Source organism: Oncorhynchus nerka, linkage group LG26, assembly GCF_034236695.1.
Source record: "Oncorhynchus nerka isolate Pitt River linkage group LG26, Oner_Uvic_2.0, whole genome shotgun sequence".
Lineage (NCBI taxonomy): Eukaryota > Metazoa > Chordata > Actinopteri > Salmoniformes > Salmonidae > Oncorhynchus > Oncorhynchus nerka.
The window spans coordinates 30,612,657-30,631,360 of NC_088421.1; the positions used below are offsets into that span (position 1 = coordinate 30,612,657).

At 43.1% G+C, this 18,704-nt stretch overlaps 1 protein-coding gene across 1 annotated transcript in view; it reads left to right on the top strand.

The window, feature by feature from the left end:
* The window catches only part of LOC115125466 (voltage-dependent T-type calcium channel subunit alpha-1I-like), a gene marked incomplete at its 5' end in the record, with an annotated part of 168,195 nt that extends 153,650 nt beyond the window's left edge, over positions 1-14,545 (top strand). Inside the window, 5 exon segments of the mRNA XM_065010953.1 lie at positions 2,281-2,436; positions 5,329-5,466; positions 9,173-9,359; positions 10,489-10,757; positions 11,078-14,545. Coding sequence (XP_064867025.1) covers positions 2,281-2,436; positions 5,329-5,466; positions 9,173-9,359; positions 10,489-10,757; positions 11,078-11,773 — 1,446 coding nt within the window.
* Positions 14,546-18,704: the final 4,159 nt, after the last annotated feature.

The window sequence follows — 18,704 nt, forward strand, 5'->3', positions numbered from 1 at the left end:
AGGTGCCATTATCAACACAAGGAATTATATAGATTTTCTTAATGAAAATAACACTTGTAGAAATTACAGCAGTTGAGGTAATATGTGACCAATTCAGTTGCTTTTCTTTTTACTATTTTTCCAGTCAATCTAATTGCACAGAAGAAGTATTACAGAACAACTATTTTGCTGATGAGATTCAAGATAGAAAATGATATAATGAAGTTTAGATAGATTACTACTTCATTGTATTAATGTAATAACAGTTTGCCAGCTCCCTAAACGGTTATCTAATTTAGCTATTGAACATCTAATAGAGACATGTATCAAATCTATCACAGATTTGTCTCTGCGTGGAAACTCTTTCAGGCTGTTGGGTCTCCTTGGGTTACTCTAGCTATGGCCATAGCTTAACTCTGAAATAATAATGTAACCAGGTAATATAACCAGTTAATATAACCAGTGAATATAACCAGTTTTGGTGTCACTATTTGAATGTGTAATGTTTTAACGCTACTTCTGTAGTAGATATCACTAGGTGTAGGTGTTACTAGGTGTAGATGTCACTAGGTGTAGATGTCACTAGGTGTAGATGTCACTAGGTGTAGGTGTTACTAGGTGTATATATCACTAGGTGTAGATGTCACTAGGTGTAGATGTTACTAGGTGTAGATTTTACTAGGTGTAGATGTTACTAGGTGTAGATATCACTAGGTGTAGATGTCACTAGGTGTAGGTGTAACTAGGTGTAGAAGTCACTATGTGGAGATATCACTAGGTGTAAATGTCAATTGGTGTAGGTGTGAGTAGGTGTGAATGTCACTAGATGCAGGTGTAACTAGGTGTAGATGTCACTAGGTGTAGATGCCGCTATGTGTAGATGTCGCTATGTGTAGATGTCGCTATGCATAGATGTCACTAGGTGTAGATGTCGCTAGGTGTAGATGTCGCTAGGTGTAGATGTCACTAGGTGTAGATGTTGCTATGTGTAGATGTAGATGTCACTAGGTGTAGATGTCGCTATGTGTAGATGTCACTAGGTGTAGATGTCGCTATGTGTAGATGTCACTAGGTGTAGATGTCGCTATGTGTAGATGTCACTAGGTGTAGATGTCGCTATGTGTAGATGTAGCTATGTGTAGATGCCACTAGGTGTAGATGTTACTAGGTGTAGATGTTACTAGGTGTAGGTGTTACTAGGTGTAGATGTCACTAGGTGCTGGTGTTACTAGGTGTTGATATCACTAGGTGTAGATGTCACGAGGTGTAGATGTTACTAGGTGTAGATGTTACTAGGTGTAGATGTTACTAGGTGTAGATGTTACTATGTGTAGATGTTACTAGTTGTACATATCACTAGGTGTAGATATCACTGGTGTAGATGTCACTCGGTGTAGATGTAGCTATGTGTAGATGTCGCTATGTGTAGGTGTAACTAGGTGTAGGTGTAACTAGGTGTAGATGTTACTAGGTGTAGGTGTAACTAGGTGTAGATGTCACTAGGTGTGTTTGTTACTAGGTGTAGGTGTTACTAGGTGTAGATGTCACTAGGTGTAGGTGTTACCAGGTGTAGAGATCACTAGGTGTAGGTGTCACTAGGTGTAGATGTCACTAGGTGTAGATGTCACTAGGTGTAGATGTTACTAGATGTAGGTGTAACTAGGTGTAGATGTTACTAGGTGTAGATGTCACTAGGTGTTGATGTCACTAGGTGTTGATGTCACTAGGTGTAGATTTCGATATGTGTAGATGTCGCTAGGTGACGATGTCACTATGTGTCGATGTCGCTAGGTTTAGATGTCGCTAGGTGGAGGTGTCACTAGGTGTAGATGTCACTAGGTGTTCAGCCCTATGCTGTGATTCCTCTATGGATTGACCCTTTGTAGCTGTAAGTTAACCCTATAATATATCTATATTGATGTTACCATGTAATAACTGTGTTCCAGGATATGATATAATGAACCATGTAATAACTATGTGTTCCAGGATATGATATAATGAACCATGTAATAACTGTGTTCCAGGATATGATATCATTAACCATGTAATAACTGTGTTCCCGGATATGATATAATGAACCATGTAATAACTCTGTGTTCCAGGATATGATATAATGAACAATGAATAACTATTTGTTCCAAGATATGATATAATGAACAATATAATAACTATGTGTTCCAGGATATGATATAATGAACAATGTAATAAATATGTGTTCCAGGATATGATATCATTAACCATGTAATAACTGTGTGTTCCAGGATATGATATTATTAACCAAGTAATAACTGTGTGTTCCAGGAGAGTCAGTGGCTGGACAGTGTGTCTCTGCTGATTAAGGACTCATTGGAAGGAGAGATGCTGATGATTGACAACCTCTCTGGATCTGTCTTCCATCACTACTCTTCTACCTCTTCTCCTGTCTGGAAGGACTGTAAGAGCCACCCACAACTAGAGGTAAACACATGAACCATGCATATGTAGACGCGCGCACACACACACACACACACACACACACACTATCCCTGTTGCTAGTTGTGTCCATCACAATGATAAAGTGTAACGGACCACTCTGGAAAGTAATAACTGGGATTTGAACCTCTTCACCTGTCACTCTTCCTCTCTGCCTGACTGCATATGCTGTCAAGCTGTCAATCTGTCCTCTCCTCCTCTTTTACATGCTCCACCCATCTCTGATTTATCATGTCATGAAACTACCTCCCTCTCTTTCTCTCTCTATCCTGGCGTATGTGTCTGTCCTCCAGCTATCTCGTGCGTGTGTGTGTGTGTGTGTGTGTGTGTGTGTGTGTGTGTGTGTGTGTGTGTGTGTGTGTGTGTGTGTGTGTGTGTGTGTGTGTGTGTGTGTGTGTGTGTGTGTGTGTGTATGTGTTGTGTGTGTGCTGAATGTGTGATTGTTGTGCCCCAGGGCATGGAGAGACAACAGCAACACTGATTCTTATTTAAACCTATTTTAAGGGGACAGTGGGCATGCCTTGGTGCATTAAGACATACACCATATATACAAAAGTATGTGGACACCCCTTAAATTTGTGGATTCGGTTATTTCAGCCACACCTGTTGCTGACAGGTGTATAGAATTGAGCACACAGCCATGTAATCTCCATAGACAAACATTGGCAGTAGAATTGCCTCACTGAATAGCTCAGTGACTTTCAACGTGGAACCGTCATAGGATGCCACCTTTCTAACAAGTCAGTTTGTAAAATGTCTGCCCTGATAGAGCCCTGATAGAGCTACCCCAGTAAAGTGTAAGTGCTGTTATTGTGATGTGGAAACGTTTTGGAGCAACAGCTCAGCCGCGAAGTGGTAGGCTACACAAGCTCACAGAACGGGACCACCGAGTGCCGAAGTGTGTAACGTGTAAAAATCATCTGTCCTTGGTTGTAACACTCACTACCGAGTTCCAAACTGCCTCTGGAAGCAACGTCAGCACAAGAACTGTTCGTCAGAAACTTCATGAAATGGGTTTCCATGGCCGAGTAACTGCACACAAGCCTAAGATTACCATGCACAATGTCAAGTGTTGGCTGGAGTGGTGTAAAGCTCGCCGACACTGGTGCAGTGGAAACACGTTCTTTGGAGTGATGAGTCACGCTTCACCATTTAGCAGTCCGATGGACGAATCTGGGTTTGGCGGATGCCAGGAGAACACTATCTGCCCCAATGCATAGTGCCAACTGTAAAGTTTGGTGGAGGAGGAATTAGGATCTGGGGCTGTTTTTCATGGTTCGGGCCCCTTAGTTCCAATGAAGGGAAATCTTAACACTACGGCATACAATGACATTCTAGACAATTCTGTGAAGGCCCTTTCCTGTTTCAGCATGACAATGCCGCCGTGCACAAAGCGAAGTCCATACAGAAATTTTTGCAGAGGTTGGTGTGGAATAACTTGACTGTCCTGCACAGAGCCCTGACCTCAGCCCATCGAACACCTTTGGGATGAATAGGAACGCCGACTGCAAGTCAGGCCTAATCGCCCAGCATCATTACCCGACCTGTTTTTGTGGCTGAATGGAAACAAGTCCCTGCAGCAATGTTCCGACACCTAGTGGAAAGCCTTCCTAGAAGAGTGGAGGCCGTTATAGCAGCAAAGGGTGGACCAACCATATTTTTTTGTTTGGTTTTTTTGTTGAATTTTTACCCCTTTTTCTCCCCAATTTCATGGTATCCAATTGTTGTAGTAGCTACTATCTTGTCTCATCGCTACAACTCCCGTACGGGCTCGGGAGAGACGAAGGTTGAAAGTCATGCGTCCTCCGATACACAACCCAACCAGCCGTACTGCTTCTTAACACAGCACACATCCAACCCAGAAGCCAGCCGCACCAATGTGCCGGAGGAAACACCGTGTACCTGGCAACCTTGGTTAGGGTTCACTGCGCCCGGCCCGCCACAGGAGTCACTGGTGCGCGATGAGACAAGGACATCCCTAACCCGGACGACACTAGGCCAATTGTGCGTCGCCCCACGGACCTCCCGGTCGCGGCCGGTTACGACAGAGCCTGGGCGCGAACCCAGGGACTCTGATGGCACAGCTGGCGCTGCAGTACAGCGCCCTTAACCACTGCGCCACCCGGGAGGCTGGACCAACCATATTAATGCCCATGGAATGGAATGTTCGACGAGCACGTTTCCACATTCTTTTGGTGTAGTGTAGTGTGTAGTGTCATGTAGTGTTTACAGGGTCTGTCTGGAAACAACCTAACAAGGGACTTGTGATAGTTAGGGCCCTAAGCTTCTCCTGACAACATCAGGGGCCTTTATCTCTGTTTCTCTGAACACATTCCATTCTCCCAGTCTATTTTCACCACCTTCTATCTCTCTCTGTCTTGCACCCTTTTTCTAATTACCCCCCCCCCCCCTTCCCTAACTCTCTCTCCCCTCCCCCTCCTTCTCCCCTCCTCCCTCCCGCTCTCCTCTTGCCTCCGGCATACTGCAGTGGTAATTTACTGCTGTATATGAGCTGTGAATCTCTCTTTATGAATCTCTTTGTCTCACTCACCCACAGGCACATGTTCATATAACGGCCCCCTCCCTCACCCCATTGGATTTCAATTGTCTCTGGTTTATGTGTCCATTCTCTCTCTCAGTTTTAGACAACTTTCTCTCTCTCCTTCACTTTCCCTTTCCCCCTTTTTTTCTCCATCACTCCTTCCACCTCCGTCTCTCTTCCCCTCTCTCTCCCCCTCTCAATCTCTCTCTCCCCCTCTCTCTCCCTCTCTCTCACTCTCTCTCCCACTCTTCTCTCTCTCTTTCCCCCCTTCTCTCTCTCGCTTCTTCTTCCCCCTCTCTCCTTCTCTCCTCCTCTCTCTCCCTCCCCCTCTACAGCAGATCCGGCTGGCAGAGATAGAGCAGGCATCTCTGAGGTCAGACCAAATGTCAGACAAGTCGTCGTCTCCGGCCCTACCTGATGACCTCAGCCTGGACGACCAGAGTGTCCACCAGCTGCTGGTGCGGGAGGGAAAGGTAGAGATGGAGAGATGGAGGGGTTATAAATGGGAAGGGTGTTTCGGAGGACAATGGAGGGGGTTGAAACGTGGGACTGGGTAGCAGACCTGGGTTCAAATAGTTTTGAGCATGCTTTAGCCATCCTGCAGTACCAATAAGGCAAGGTCTGCACTTTAGAGGCTAAGATGTTGAATACTAGTTGAACCCAGGTCTGCTCAGGTCTGAGGATGGGGTGATAGAGGGGGTGGACAGTGGGTTCCCTTGGTCTCCAGTACAGAAAGAATACTTGCATTCCAATAAAGGAAGCATGGCACAAAGTTCCAGGGGCATAAGAATAAATCCTGAATCCTGCTGAAGCTCTAATCTCCTGTACAGAGATCTTCAGGAATTGAAATCCATTCAGTCCACTGCCTCCCCTCTGGACTGTGAGGGCTATCTTCCTCTTTCTCCTCTACTACATCGTTCCTCCCTTTCCTTTAGCCCCCCCGGCAATTACACCTCTGTCTGCCCCATCCCTCGCTATCTTCCTATCATCCCTCCCTGTGCGTTATCCTTCCCTCTAGTTGTTTGATGCTAGTAGGAGTGTGTGAGGGTGGGGGATTGTGTGGTTATACACATTTTACTATACTTATGTGTCATGGTTCCTCCTGGCACCAGAGGGCGGTCTAGAGACTTTTATTGGACTGTGTCTTATTATTTCCCTGTAAGAGAGGTGTGTTTTCTGTTTCCCTTTGTTAGTTGAATTCAGTTTCCTGTATGTTTCCCCTGTGTGAGTTTCAAGTGCTGGTGTTTGTTGTTTTTGGTTTTAAAACATTCTGTATCGTTACATTCTCCATTATTCAAGTTAAGTATTTAAGTTTTTCCCAAGACGCTGATTCCTGGTCTGGTTCATTCTCTGCTCATTGGTTATATTTACCTCACAAGAATAGTAAGACATAGCTGTTTGTGTGTGTGAGCGAGCAAGCACGAGAAACAGAAGTAGGCCGTAACCCACTAATTATCCAAATCAGAAAAGAGCTGTTAAATTCTACAACCACCTAAAAGGAAGCGATTCCAAAACATTCCATAACAAAGGCATCACCTACAGAGAGATGAACCTGGAGAAGAGTCCCCTTAGTAAACTGGTCTGTTCATAAACAGAGCCTACAGAGCCCCAGGACAGCAACATAACTAGACTCAACCAAATCAGAAGAAAACAAAAAGATAATTACTTGACACATTGGAAAGAACTACCAACAAAAAAACAGAGCATACTAGAATGCTATTTGGCCCTAAACAGAGAGTACACAGTGGCAGAATACCTGACCGCTGTGACTGACCCAAACTTAAGGAAAGCTTTAACTATGTACAGACTCAGTGAGCATAGCCTTGCTATTGAGAAAGGCTGTGAAAGGCAGACCTGGCTCTCAAGAGAAGACAGGCTATGTTGCACACTGCCCACAAAATGAGGTGGAAACTGAGCTGTACTTCCTAACCTCACGCCAAATGTATGACTATATTAGAGACGCATATTTCCCTCAGATTACACAGACCCACAAAGAATTAAAAAACAAACCCAATTTTTTTTTTTTTTTCAATTTAAAGTTTTATTAAGTTCTTGTTTTTCAATCAACCAACAAAACACATTCCACATTCACAGATGTGACAGGCTTTAAAAAAAAAAAAAATTTAAAGTAAAAAAAAAAAAAATACATTTGAGAAAATAAAAATACAATTAAAATGAATGATAAAGTCAAATAAAAGCATTTATTTTTCTTAATCTGTATATTTTCCTTGGTACATATATATACATACATACATACATACATACATACATACGCACATATACATACACACACACACACACACACATACGCACACGTACTCAAAAACTAAATTAAAATAAATTAATAAATTAAAATAAAAACACACACAAACTATCAAGGTTCTTATCAGCTATTTCAAGCATTCGCTGAGACGATGGGCCAATAATTCGTTTTTAGGTTTTACAGTGCCTTACACAAAATGTATCTGCGCATTTCCCTAGTCACCCCGTTCACTCTGTCCAGTTTGAAATATAGTTGAATAGTGGGGACCAGAGTCTATCAAACTTGGGCTGTCTCTTGTGGAGGTCATAAGTGAGCTTTTCAAGAGGAAGAAAGTCAACAATCTGGTCAATCCACATTTTAAATGTAGGGGGGGTATTAGAGGCCCACAATAGAAGAATACATTTCTTAGCAAAGTATGTAATAGTCATAAGCAAATTTTCTCTGTCAGGATCAAGAACAAAGTCCTGCTGGGCATTAAGAAGATAGATACACGGGGTCATATCAAACTGTACCTCTAGTATTTTCTGTGCAGCAGTATGTACAGAATCTGGCAATCTCCCTACAGCTCCAAAATACATGCATATAGGTTCCACATTCAGAGGTACATCTTTTACAGTTAGGAGACATATCTGTTTTCATTCTATGGAGTCTCAAAGGAGTATAATAAAATTTGTATAAACATTTGTAATTAGATTCTTTCATTTTTACACTGGTAGAGGAGCAGTATACCTTGTCGCAAACCTCCGCCCATAACTCATCACTGATAGTCAGACCAAGGTCCTTTTCCCAGATTATTTTCAAAGGAGTAAAGGAGGAGCTTCCTTTCTCAGAAAGGAGTCTATAGATATAAGATATTTTGCCTTTAATGGATTGTGCTGTGACAAGAAGGGTTTCAACTTCGTTCAACTGAGTTCTAAACCTCCTCTTGGAGGTAAATGAGGAAATTACATGTCTAATTTGAAGATATTTAAAAAAAAAAATGGGATCTTGGCACATCGAATTCACTGCAGAGCTCTTGAAAGGATTTCAGTGTAGTGGTTTTCTGATGAAATAGGTCTGAAAAGGTCCTGATTTCTAGAGTATGCCAAAGATTAAAGTTGGCATCCCTCAGGGCTTTTGGCAAGTCTGGGTTGCCTACTATAGGCGAGTGAGAACATATAACAAACCCAATTTTGATAAACTCCTATATCTACTGGGTGAAATACCACAGTGTGCCATCACAGCAGCAAGATATGTGACCTGTTGCCACAAGAAAAAGGCAACCAGTGCAGAACAAAGACCATTGTAAATACAACCCATATTTATGTTTATTTATTTTTCCTTTTGTACTTTAACTATTTGCACATAATGTGACATTTGTAATGTCTTTATTCTTTTGGAACTTTTGTGAGTGTAATGTGTAATGTAAATTTTTATTGTTTATTTCACTTTTGTTTATTATCTAGTTCACTTGCTTAGGCAATGTTAACATGTGTTTCTCATGCCAATAAAGCCCTTAAATTGAATTGAATTGAGAGACCGAGACCTTCCGGCTGTGTCCAGATAGCACACATGGCTACCAGGGTTGATGTTGGCCATAATCAGTCATCTAGAAGGGATTTGAATCAGAAGTGCTCATAGCTGATAGTAATATCCAGATGAAGGTCCTAGGGAATCACTTTTAGCGTTTATTTTATTACACTTTTATCTGAACCAGGAAGTCCATTGCAGATAAAGAATCTCTGTAGATAAAAGAGATTCCTTCTTTTCCTCAGAGACTAAGTGTGTATGCTAGCAGGCTAGGAGCTTGGACACTCCCTTCACTAATAATGAAGTGCAGTACTGCACCCTATTATGCCCCACTCCACATTTAATTATAATAACAGACAACAGAAACAGGTACAGTGTGTGTCAACATGTGTGTTTTCTCCCCCCAGGAGGAGAGGGGCAGTGACTCCCAGGGCTCAGAGGAGGCTGGCGGAGGAGGGGACTCCTTGACCCAGGCCCAGACAGGGGGGTCGAGGCACTGCAGGGCCCACAGTTCAGTAGCCGAGGAGGGGGCTCCACTCCTGGTGGAGGTGGGGGTCCATCAGAGACACAAGACCCCATCCCACCACAGCCCTGGTGAGTCCAGTCATACCCTCTGCTCCAGCCTTTCCAGCCTAATGTGTATTGCTGTATATGTGTGTGTATATCGGAGGGGTTGGGAAACAAAGCAACATTTCTATATATATATATATATATATATATATATATATATATATATATATATATATATATATATGGACTAATTCAATGACTTGCAAAAGTATTCACCCCCCTTGGAGTTATTCCTATTTTGTTGCCTTACAACCTGGAATTAAAATAGATTTTTGGGGGGTTTGTATCTTTTGATTTACACAACATGCCTACCACTTTGAAGATGCAAAATATGTTTTATTGTGAAACATATAAGAAATAAGACAAAAAAAAACTGAAAACTTGAGCGTGCTTAACTATTCACCCCACCCAAAGTCAATACTTTGCAGAGTCACCTTTTGCAGCAATTACAGCTGCAAGTCTCTTAGGGTATGTCTCTATAAGCTTGATACATCTAGCCACTGGGATTTTTGCCCATTCTTCAAGGAAAAACTGCTCCAGCTCCTTCAAGTTGGATCGGTTCCACTGTACAGCAATCTTTAAGTCATACCACAGATTCTCAATTGGATTGAGGTCTGGGCTTTGACAGGGCCATTTAAATGTTTCCCCTTAAACCACTCGAGTGTTGCTTTATCAGTATGCTTAGGGTCATTGTCCTGCTGGAAGGTGAACCTCTGTCGCAGTCTGAAATCTCTGGAAGACTGAAACAGGTTTCCCTCAAGAATTTCCCTGTATTTAGCGCCATCCATCATTCCCTCAATTCTGACCAGTTTCCCAGTCCCTGTCGATGAAAAACATTCATTCATCTTCATTAGCTCCAATTGACAATGTATTAAGTAAAACATTCAGTCGGAACCAGGGCCTAAATAGAATCTTCAGAACAGTATTGTAACGCAGTGTGCAATCCATGAATAGAGTGAATCAGACATCACAGTACAGTACAGTGTCATTGTTGCTCTCTCTGGAATGATGTGCATTATTTGCATGGTCTTTGTTAGTCTAATCATCAATATCAGTAATGACTGTTTATCCCTACAGGCTAAATGGATTGTATTTCACTCGGGATCTAGATGGAATAGTATATTTGCCTTACAGCCTTTCTCTCTGTCTCCAGGTGGCACCTCCTGCAGTAGCACTAAGGCAGGAGAAGGATCAGATGAGGGAGGAAGAGGAGGAGGAAGAGTAGGAGCGGCCAGTGCCTCTGGTTCTCCTGCTCTTATCCGTCTGCCAGCGGAGTTCTTCCACCCCGTGGCAGCAGCGGCCCTGCCGGCGCCCCCCAGGGCCAGAGTAGGGCGCCCCTCACGGGGCCTCAGACTCACCTCCCCGGCCTCCTGGTCCTCCCTGCGCTCCCAAGGAGCCAACAGCCGGGTGCTCTGCACGCAGGTAAGACCTGGCCTACTGTATGTACTGTATGTAACAGCTACCAACACACTGCATAATGTAATTCCTGTAGGGTCTAATGTTAGATCGAGAAATGTACACAAACCTCAGGCTTCCCTCTGATTGGCAAATGTATGTGTCCACCCCCTTGTTATCTTTAATGAGTGTCCGCCACACTGTTTGGTGCTGTTATGACCCTTTTGTGTTGTACCCCATACACTGCCACCAGAGCAACCAACAGACTGTACAGTACACATTGCACAGCCTACAGTGAAGTCAGTCAAACATTGACTCTAATGTTGCCCCTCTCCCTCTGCCCTCAGTACCCGTCCCATAGTGACTCGTCTCTGGCCAAGGGGAGCTCCGATGGCAGCCTCCAGACCACCCTAGAGGAAGGACTCAGCTTCAGTGTTTCGCCCCCTCAAGACCTGGTGTCCCCCCTCCCTCCTCTCCCCCTGCTCTGCCCCCCGCTCCCTGAGGACCCCACCAGCTGCCCCCCAGGCCAGACTCTGAGACCGCGGCCCAGCCCCTCGTCAGACCCTGCTCTCACCCTCCAGGCCACTCGGGGCCACCAGCGGAGCCAGAGCAGCGGCAGGGGTAGCATCAGCCCCGGCTACACCCGGGAAGACTCCATGGACCCCGTTCCATGTGACCTGGAGGACCTGGGCATCGGGATCAGTTTGTCTATCGGGGGGTGTGGCTCCAGCCAGGCGGGCAACAGCGAACACTTGTCGGAGACGCTAAGCAGTCTGTCGCTCACATCGTTGCTCTCGCCCGCCTCCCTGGCACCCTCGGGGGTGAAGAAATGCAACAGCACTGGGAGCTTGAATCAGGGGGCGAGGAGGGGGGAGGGGAGACAGATCCTAGGGTTGGAGTTGGACCACCAGGGCTTCCTGGCCAACCCTTGGGGAGAGAGTGGGGGAGGCAGAGGAGAGGAGGGACAGTTGGGAGAGGCGCCGGACCTCAAGGGGAAAAGCTCAAGCCAAACAACAGTAGGGTCCTGTAGTAAAAACAGATGAAGCCTGAATCCCTTGTTGTCTACTACCGCTCCTATTAGGATTCATCAACCCCTTACTGTTCCTCTCCGTCCCCCTCAGGCAGAGAGAAGTTTGACGTTTTTGACAACGTGTGATGTAATCCCGTGAATTCCTATAACCAAACCCCTCCCTCTCGCTCTATAAATATTTGTTTATGACCCCCTGTCCCATTTTGTGCTACCCTGTGGCAGTGGTTCAGGTGTGGAGGGTCAGAGGTCAAACGGTGGAAGGTTAAAGGGGATTACAGGTGTGACCCCTGTGGTGGGGGCTGGGATGGACCCCCCATCATACCCCTGTGGAGGAGAAGGACCCCCAGAGGAGGAGACAGACCAGGAGGGCTGCATCATCATATCAGGGAGATATACATAGAAGACGTAGCCAGAGACAAGCTGAGACAGAGATCTAACAAGAACATTTTGTCTGAACTGTTTGTTTTCATTTTTTGTTCGGCTTCACAGAAGTTTAAAATGCAAAAATAGAATATCTAACAAAACTGAGCTGATCAAGCCAACAGATTTGATTTATTTTTCAGTGTGGCTGTAAATCACAGTGTAGGAGGAGGCTGTATGTACGTTGCAGTGTAGGATGAGCCTGAATGTACGTCACGGTGTAGGAGGGCTGAAGCCAGATCTGTTGTGGTAGACGGAGGCTACAGGTCCTTGTGTGTGGAGTGGAAGAGGGGTGAGGAGGTCTAGGTTGAGCAGAGGTAGTGTAGAGGTCACCTGAGAAGGAGTTGTTATAGTGGAAGAGCTGAGACTTAGGTAGCAAAAGCATGCGTTAACTTATCATCACCATCACCTAACCCCTTCCCTCCATCGGTACTTTTCAGGAAGGAGTGTGTGTGTGTGTGTGTGTGTGTGTGTGTGTGTGTGTGTGTGTGTGTGTGTGTGTGTGTGTGTGTGTGTGTGTGTGTGTGTGTGTGTGTGTGTCTATGTGATAGTACAACAGGAAAAAGAGAGACAGAGAGATAGAGACCATACTAAGATCCCACTCATGCATGCAACAGTTTGTGAAATAGGCTCTTTTATCCCAACGTCACTCACTCAGAGAGAAGGACAGGGAGTGAATGAGAGAGACAGGACAGCCTGCTATATTCACTCACAGTAGCAAATTCTCTCTGTCAAAGACACTGACCCTCCTGAGACAAACAACCTGAGGAGACGAGACAAGCACCATTCCCTCTGGGAGATAAAAACTCACACCTGCATACAGTTGCTTCACAATGGAAGCTGTGTGAAATTCAAACCTGTCACTTCTTTCTCTTTGTCACTTTGCCAAAGGAAGAAAGGAAGAATATATCAGAGATATGAATTCCAGACCAATAGAACCTCCTAGAAGATGGAGGCAGTTTGCCTGCATGATGGAATTATTGCATTTTACCCAAGAGTTTTAATATATATACCGAAGTGTATCAAGATGTCAATGTTGGGATGATAATTATAAAGTGGTTTCTATTCCAATATTTTTTTAGAATACAGAATAGGAGCGTGACAGTGTTGTCATGACTTTGTCCTTAACCTATACCTTACCCGTACGATTTCTCGTATAACTTATTGTCGAAAACCATTTGTCTGCAAGTGGCTTTCAGTTTTATAATGTGGGGTTAAAAATATATACTTTTTATTATTAAAAGTGTGTGGAGAGAACAACCAAGCAAAAAAATGTAAATAAGCTCTGTGTGCTGAAGAAAAAGTTCCCTTGGGGACACGTAACTTTGGGAATTTCGGTTCCTCCTGGAAATTTGGATTTTGGAATCCCAAATGAAGACCAAAGGAGGGAAGGGCCATAATTTCGCAGCACAGGAGAACATTTCCTAATCACAAACATTCCCGGGACGAACAGGGAACGTTGTCGCTTAGCTTAGCCTCCTATGCTAACACCAAGATGAAAAAACATTGCTGATCTTTTTGAAAGCTTTAATTTGAGTGTCATACCAATACATGATGACACATCTAATTATTGACACATCAATGTTCCTTAGCATGGTTATGGGATTGCAATAGGATGCTTCTCCTTGTTTAAAAGATACGCAATTCACTCACCCCCTCTATCTCTCTCTCTAACACACATCTGTAGTAGCAAACCCTAGTTTTGATATCAAGCTGTCACTGTAACGATGAATAAACATTGCATCTTTTCCCAACCTTTTGGTATGCCACTCAGTACATCTGAGATGAAGTGGCCATCTTAGCCTGACCTAGAATACACTTTTGTATCCCTGGTGGGTTTTTGGGGGGTTCTCATTGAGGTGATGAGCAAAGTTTGGTTTGACCTGTTTAATGAACTTCATTGACATTTAATTGAATCACTGGTGATTGTCTTTAACATGTTTGTAACATGTGGGATATCAGTGAGTGATTATTGCTATGGGTTGTCTGTTACTATAACTTCAGGAGATGCCACTTTATTATTATAGTCCACACCTGGACCGTCTTGGTTAATGGTGGTGGGAATAGGTAGAAGTTGCCCCAAACCACTGATACAAGGTCAGATATTAGTTCATCCCCTTAATCTTTAAGGTTAGAATAAAGGGTTGGGTAATCTGATTCTAGATCTGTGGTTAGGGGCGACCTCAACCTCCAGGTGTAAAACATGAGTGTGTGGGTTGACAGGAACCATAACGTGACCTTGAAGGGCTGTTTTAGCTTCAAAGATGTTCTCATAAATGACCAGATAAATCTCTAAGTCAATGAATATGGCATCAAAGGTAAGCCCAACGGCACAGCAATAAATGTTCTTATGTGTTTGCCCTGAGTACATGATGTCATAGTAGTTCTTATCTCACCACAGTATAATTGTAGCCTGTTGTATCATGTCCTTTTTCTGAGAAAACAATCATGTCATTGTGGAGTTTTTCTGCCTTCTGAACTAACAGCCACTAACAGAATACATTTCTGACTTTCCGGAGACCAATCAGGAGAGAGCTGGGCTGCCATTGGATCAGATGAACACAAGGTAATTTAGAACTCTGGGTCGAGAGAGCAAACCACTAGAGAATAAAGTGTACATATGTCAACAGAGGAATAACCAGTGAGATTGTACAGTACTTTAACACACAACATGCTGCAATGCACACTACAATATAAATCTGTACATAATTTTGAGTGTATGCTATGTCATCAACAATAATGACAACACCTAAAAAACATGCAGTTTGTTGAGACTAAAAGCATACAACCAATCAAAACTTAAATTTTACATGATAGATCCACAGATACAATTGATATTGTATCATGGAATGTGAAGGGAATGAACAAGCCAATGAAGATCCACAAAATATCACACAGTGGGCCATGGACTTTTCCACATGTGCAGGGTTCAGAGAGAAACTAGTATTGACAGGAAGCATTTCCCTGAATTTTTTTTAAACCTTTATTTAACCAGGAAGGGCTCATTGAGATTAACATCTCTTTTTCAAGAGCGCCCTGGCCAAGATAGGCAGCACCAAGTCATTACAAAAAAATTACAGACAGACAACATGAAAAACTACAAGTAATCTAGTAAAAACCATTGAATTCACAAGAGTATAAAACAGCAAATTAAAAACATAAGCCTCAAAATCCTTCATCAGTGATTTAAAAACACCAATCGGGACAAGTTCTTCCAATATTTTGTAAGGTGTTCCAAGACGATGGCGCAGAGTACATAAAAGCCCTTTTACCAAATTCAGTTCGGACATTTGGAACAGTTAGCAGGATAAAGTCCAGCGAACGAAGAGAGTACCCACCACATTTATGAACAATAAAAATGCACAAATAAAAAGGTAGTAAACCCAAAATGGCTTTGTAAATAAACTGAGCCTACGATTGACTAGAGAAGGCCAGCCAACCCTGGTATACAAAGTGCAGTGGTGCGTAAGGGTTTTGCAGTTTAAAATAAATCTCAAAGTGCCATGGTAAAGAGTGTCAATTGATCTCAAACACTGAACGGAAGCATTCATATATAAAATATCCCCATAGTCTAGTAAAGGCATAAATGTAGCTGACACTAGCCTCCTTCTGGCTTCAAAAGAAAAACAGGTCTTATTCCTCAAAAAAATCCCAATTTCAGCTTCAATTGTTTTGTAAATTGTTGAATATGCAATTTAAAAGAGAGGCCGTCATCAATTAAAATTCCAAGATATTTATATGAGGTTACAACCTCAATCTCCTTGCCCTGACAGGTAGTAATAGGTGAAAGGTTCAGAGGTCTATTTCTTGCATTAGAAAACACCATTAGTTTAGTTTTGTCAGTATTGAGGATAAGCTTCAATTGACACAAGGTATGTTGAACAGTATAAAAAGCAGTTTGCATGTTCTGGAAAGCTTTTGTAAGAGACGAGCCACAACAGTAAATAACAGTATCATCAGCATTAAAATGAAGTTGTGCATTTTGGACATTTTTGTCTAAATCATTTATATAAATAGTGAATAAGAGAGGAGCAAGTACAGAGCCTTGGGGCACACCATTCAAGACAGACAATTTAACAGACATAAGCCCGTCAAATTGAGTGCACTGAGTTCTATCAGACAGATGGTTAGCAAACCATGCAACTGCATGCTCCGAAAGACCTACACTCGACAATCTCTGCCTTAGTATAGCATGATCAACTGTATCAAAAGCCAGAGAGATCAATAAAAAGTGAGACACAGTGCTGTTTTTGGTCAAGGGCTTCAGTGATATCATTTAAAACCTTCATGGCTGCTGTAATTGTGCTATGCTTCTTCCTGAAGCCTGATTGGTACATTGATAAAATAGAGTTAGTAAATAAAAAACTATTTTAGCTGTTCACTTACAAGGGTTTCAAGTATTTTCACCAGGGGTGACAGCTTTGAGATTGGCCTATAATTATTTAAAAGAGTTGGATCTCCCCCTTTTAAAAGTGGTAGGACAAATGCTGATTTGCAGATCTTTGGAATTTCATTACATTCCAGGGTTAGATTGAACAGAGATGTAAGTGGTTCAGCTATGAAATCAGCTGCCAGATTTAAAAAGCAGGGATCCAAAAGATCAGGACCTGCAGGCTTTCTCTGATCTAAGGATTTCAGGGCTTTATGTACCACCTGCACTGAGAATGGCAAAAAGCAAAACGTTTGACCAGCTTTCACTGGTTCATCCACACAGGGTTGTACAGAGACAGCGGACACTGAATCAAACAGCCTACCAGGTGATACAAAGTGCTCATTGAAACAATTCAGCATTTTAGTTTTGTCATATATAGCAACAGAGTCCTTCAAAACACATGACGGTAATTCATTAACATTACTGTTACCAGACATAGACTTAATAGCCTTCCAAAACGTTCTAGGGTCATTCAGGTTATCAGTGGTAACAGACATAAAATATTCAGACTTGGTCTTCCTGAGAAGATAAGAACACTTGTTTCGTAACTGCCTAAAAATAAGCCAATCAGCATCAGAACATGATTTCCTTGCTTTAGCCCAGGCTAGATTACGGTCGTGAATAATACAAGACAGCTCAGAAGAAAACCATTGATTATCCCGCCCTTTAACCCTGAACCTGCGGAATGGGGCATGTTTGTTTACTATTTGGGAAAAACCATCATGAAAGAATTTCCAGGCAGTTTCCACATCAGGGATATGCTCAATCTTGCTCCAGTCAAAATAAAACAAATCATGAAAGAAAGCCTGCTCATTAAAACACTTCACATTTCTCTTACGAATAAAACGTGGGTTTGTCTTTGGAACCTTAGTATTTCTAACAGCAACAACAGCACAATGGTCACTTAAATCATGACAAAAAACACCAACCGCAGAATATTTATGTGGAACATTTGTCAATATCAAATCAATCAGGGTAGATTTATCTGGGCATTTAAGATTTGGGCGAGTGGGTGAGTTAATCAACTGGGTAAGATTCATAGAATTACAAAACATTTTTAAATCATCAGACACCGGCTTTAACCAACACCAGATGAGATCACCAATCAAGGTCATTTGTCTGTAAAGAAGTTTAGACAAAGAAGAAAATGCATCACTGAGAGCAGAGGGGGGTCTATAACAGCCAATCACAGTTATAGAGAGGCCCTTTGAAACCTCAATATTCTAAGCAAGAAATTCCAACTGTTTACAAATAGTTTCAGACTTTGCCACACTTACATGGAATTTAGATTTGACATATATAGCCACACCCCCACCTTTCTTATCCCGATCAGTGTTTTACATATATAGCCACACCCCCACCTTTCTTATCCCGATCAGTGTTTTACATATATAGCCACACCCCCACCTTTCTTATCCCGATCAGTGCGATAAACATTGTAACCACTTATACAAATATCCGTATCAAAAACAGACTTGCTGTTTTAATCTGACGTGTTCCAGTTCTGCACACAACAGCAGAAAAGTATTAGCTAGTACAGTCGCTATAATATATTAGTCTGAGATAGTGACCTCACTTTGTGACTGCTTCCATATCTGACCAGGTGTAGAGCAGGGCTGCCCAACCCTCTTCCTGGAGATCTACCGTCCTGTGGGTTTACAGTCCAACCCTCGTCCTGGAGATCTACCGTCCTGTGTGTTTACAGTCCAACCCTCTTCCTGGAGATCTACCGTCCTGTGGGTTTACAGTCCAACCCTATTCCTGGAGATCTACCGTCCTGTGGGTTTACAGTCCAACCCTCTTCCTGGAGATCTACCGTCCTGTGGGTTTACAGTCCAACCCTCTTCCTGGAGATCTACTGTCCTGTGTGTTTACAGTCCAACCCTCTTCCTGGAGATCTACCGTCCTGTGTGTTTACAGTCCAACCCTCTTCCTGGAGATCTACCGTCCTGTGGGTTTACAGTCCAACCCTCTTCCTGGAGATCTCCCGTCCTGTGGGTTTACAGTCCAACCCTCTTCCTGGATATCTACTGTCCTGTGTGTTTACAGTCCAACCCTCTTCCTGGAGATCTACTGTCCTGTAGGTTTACAG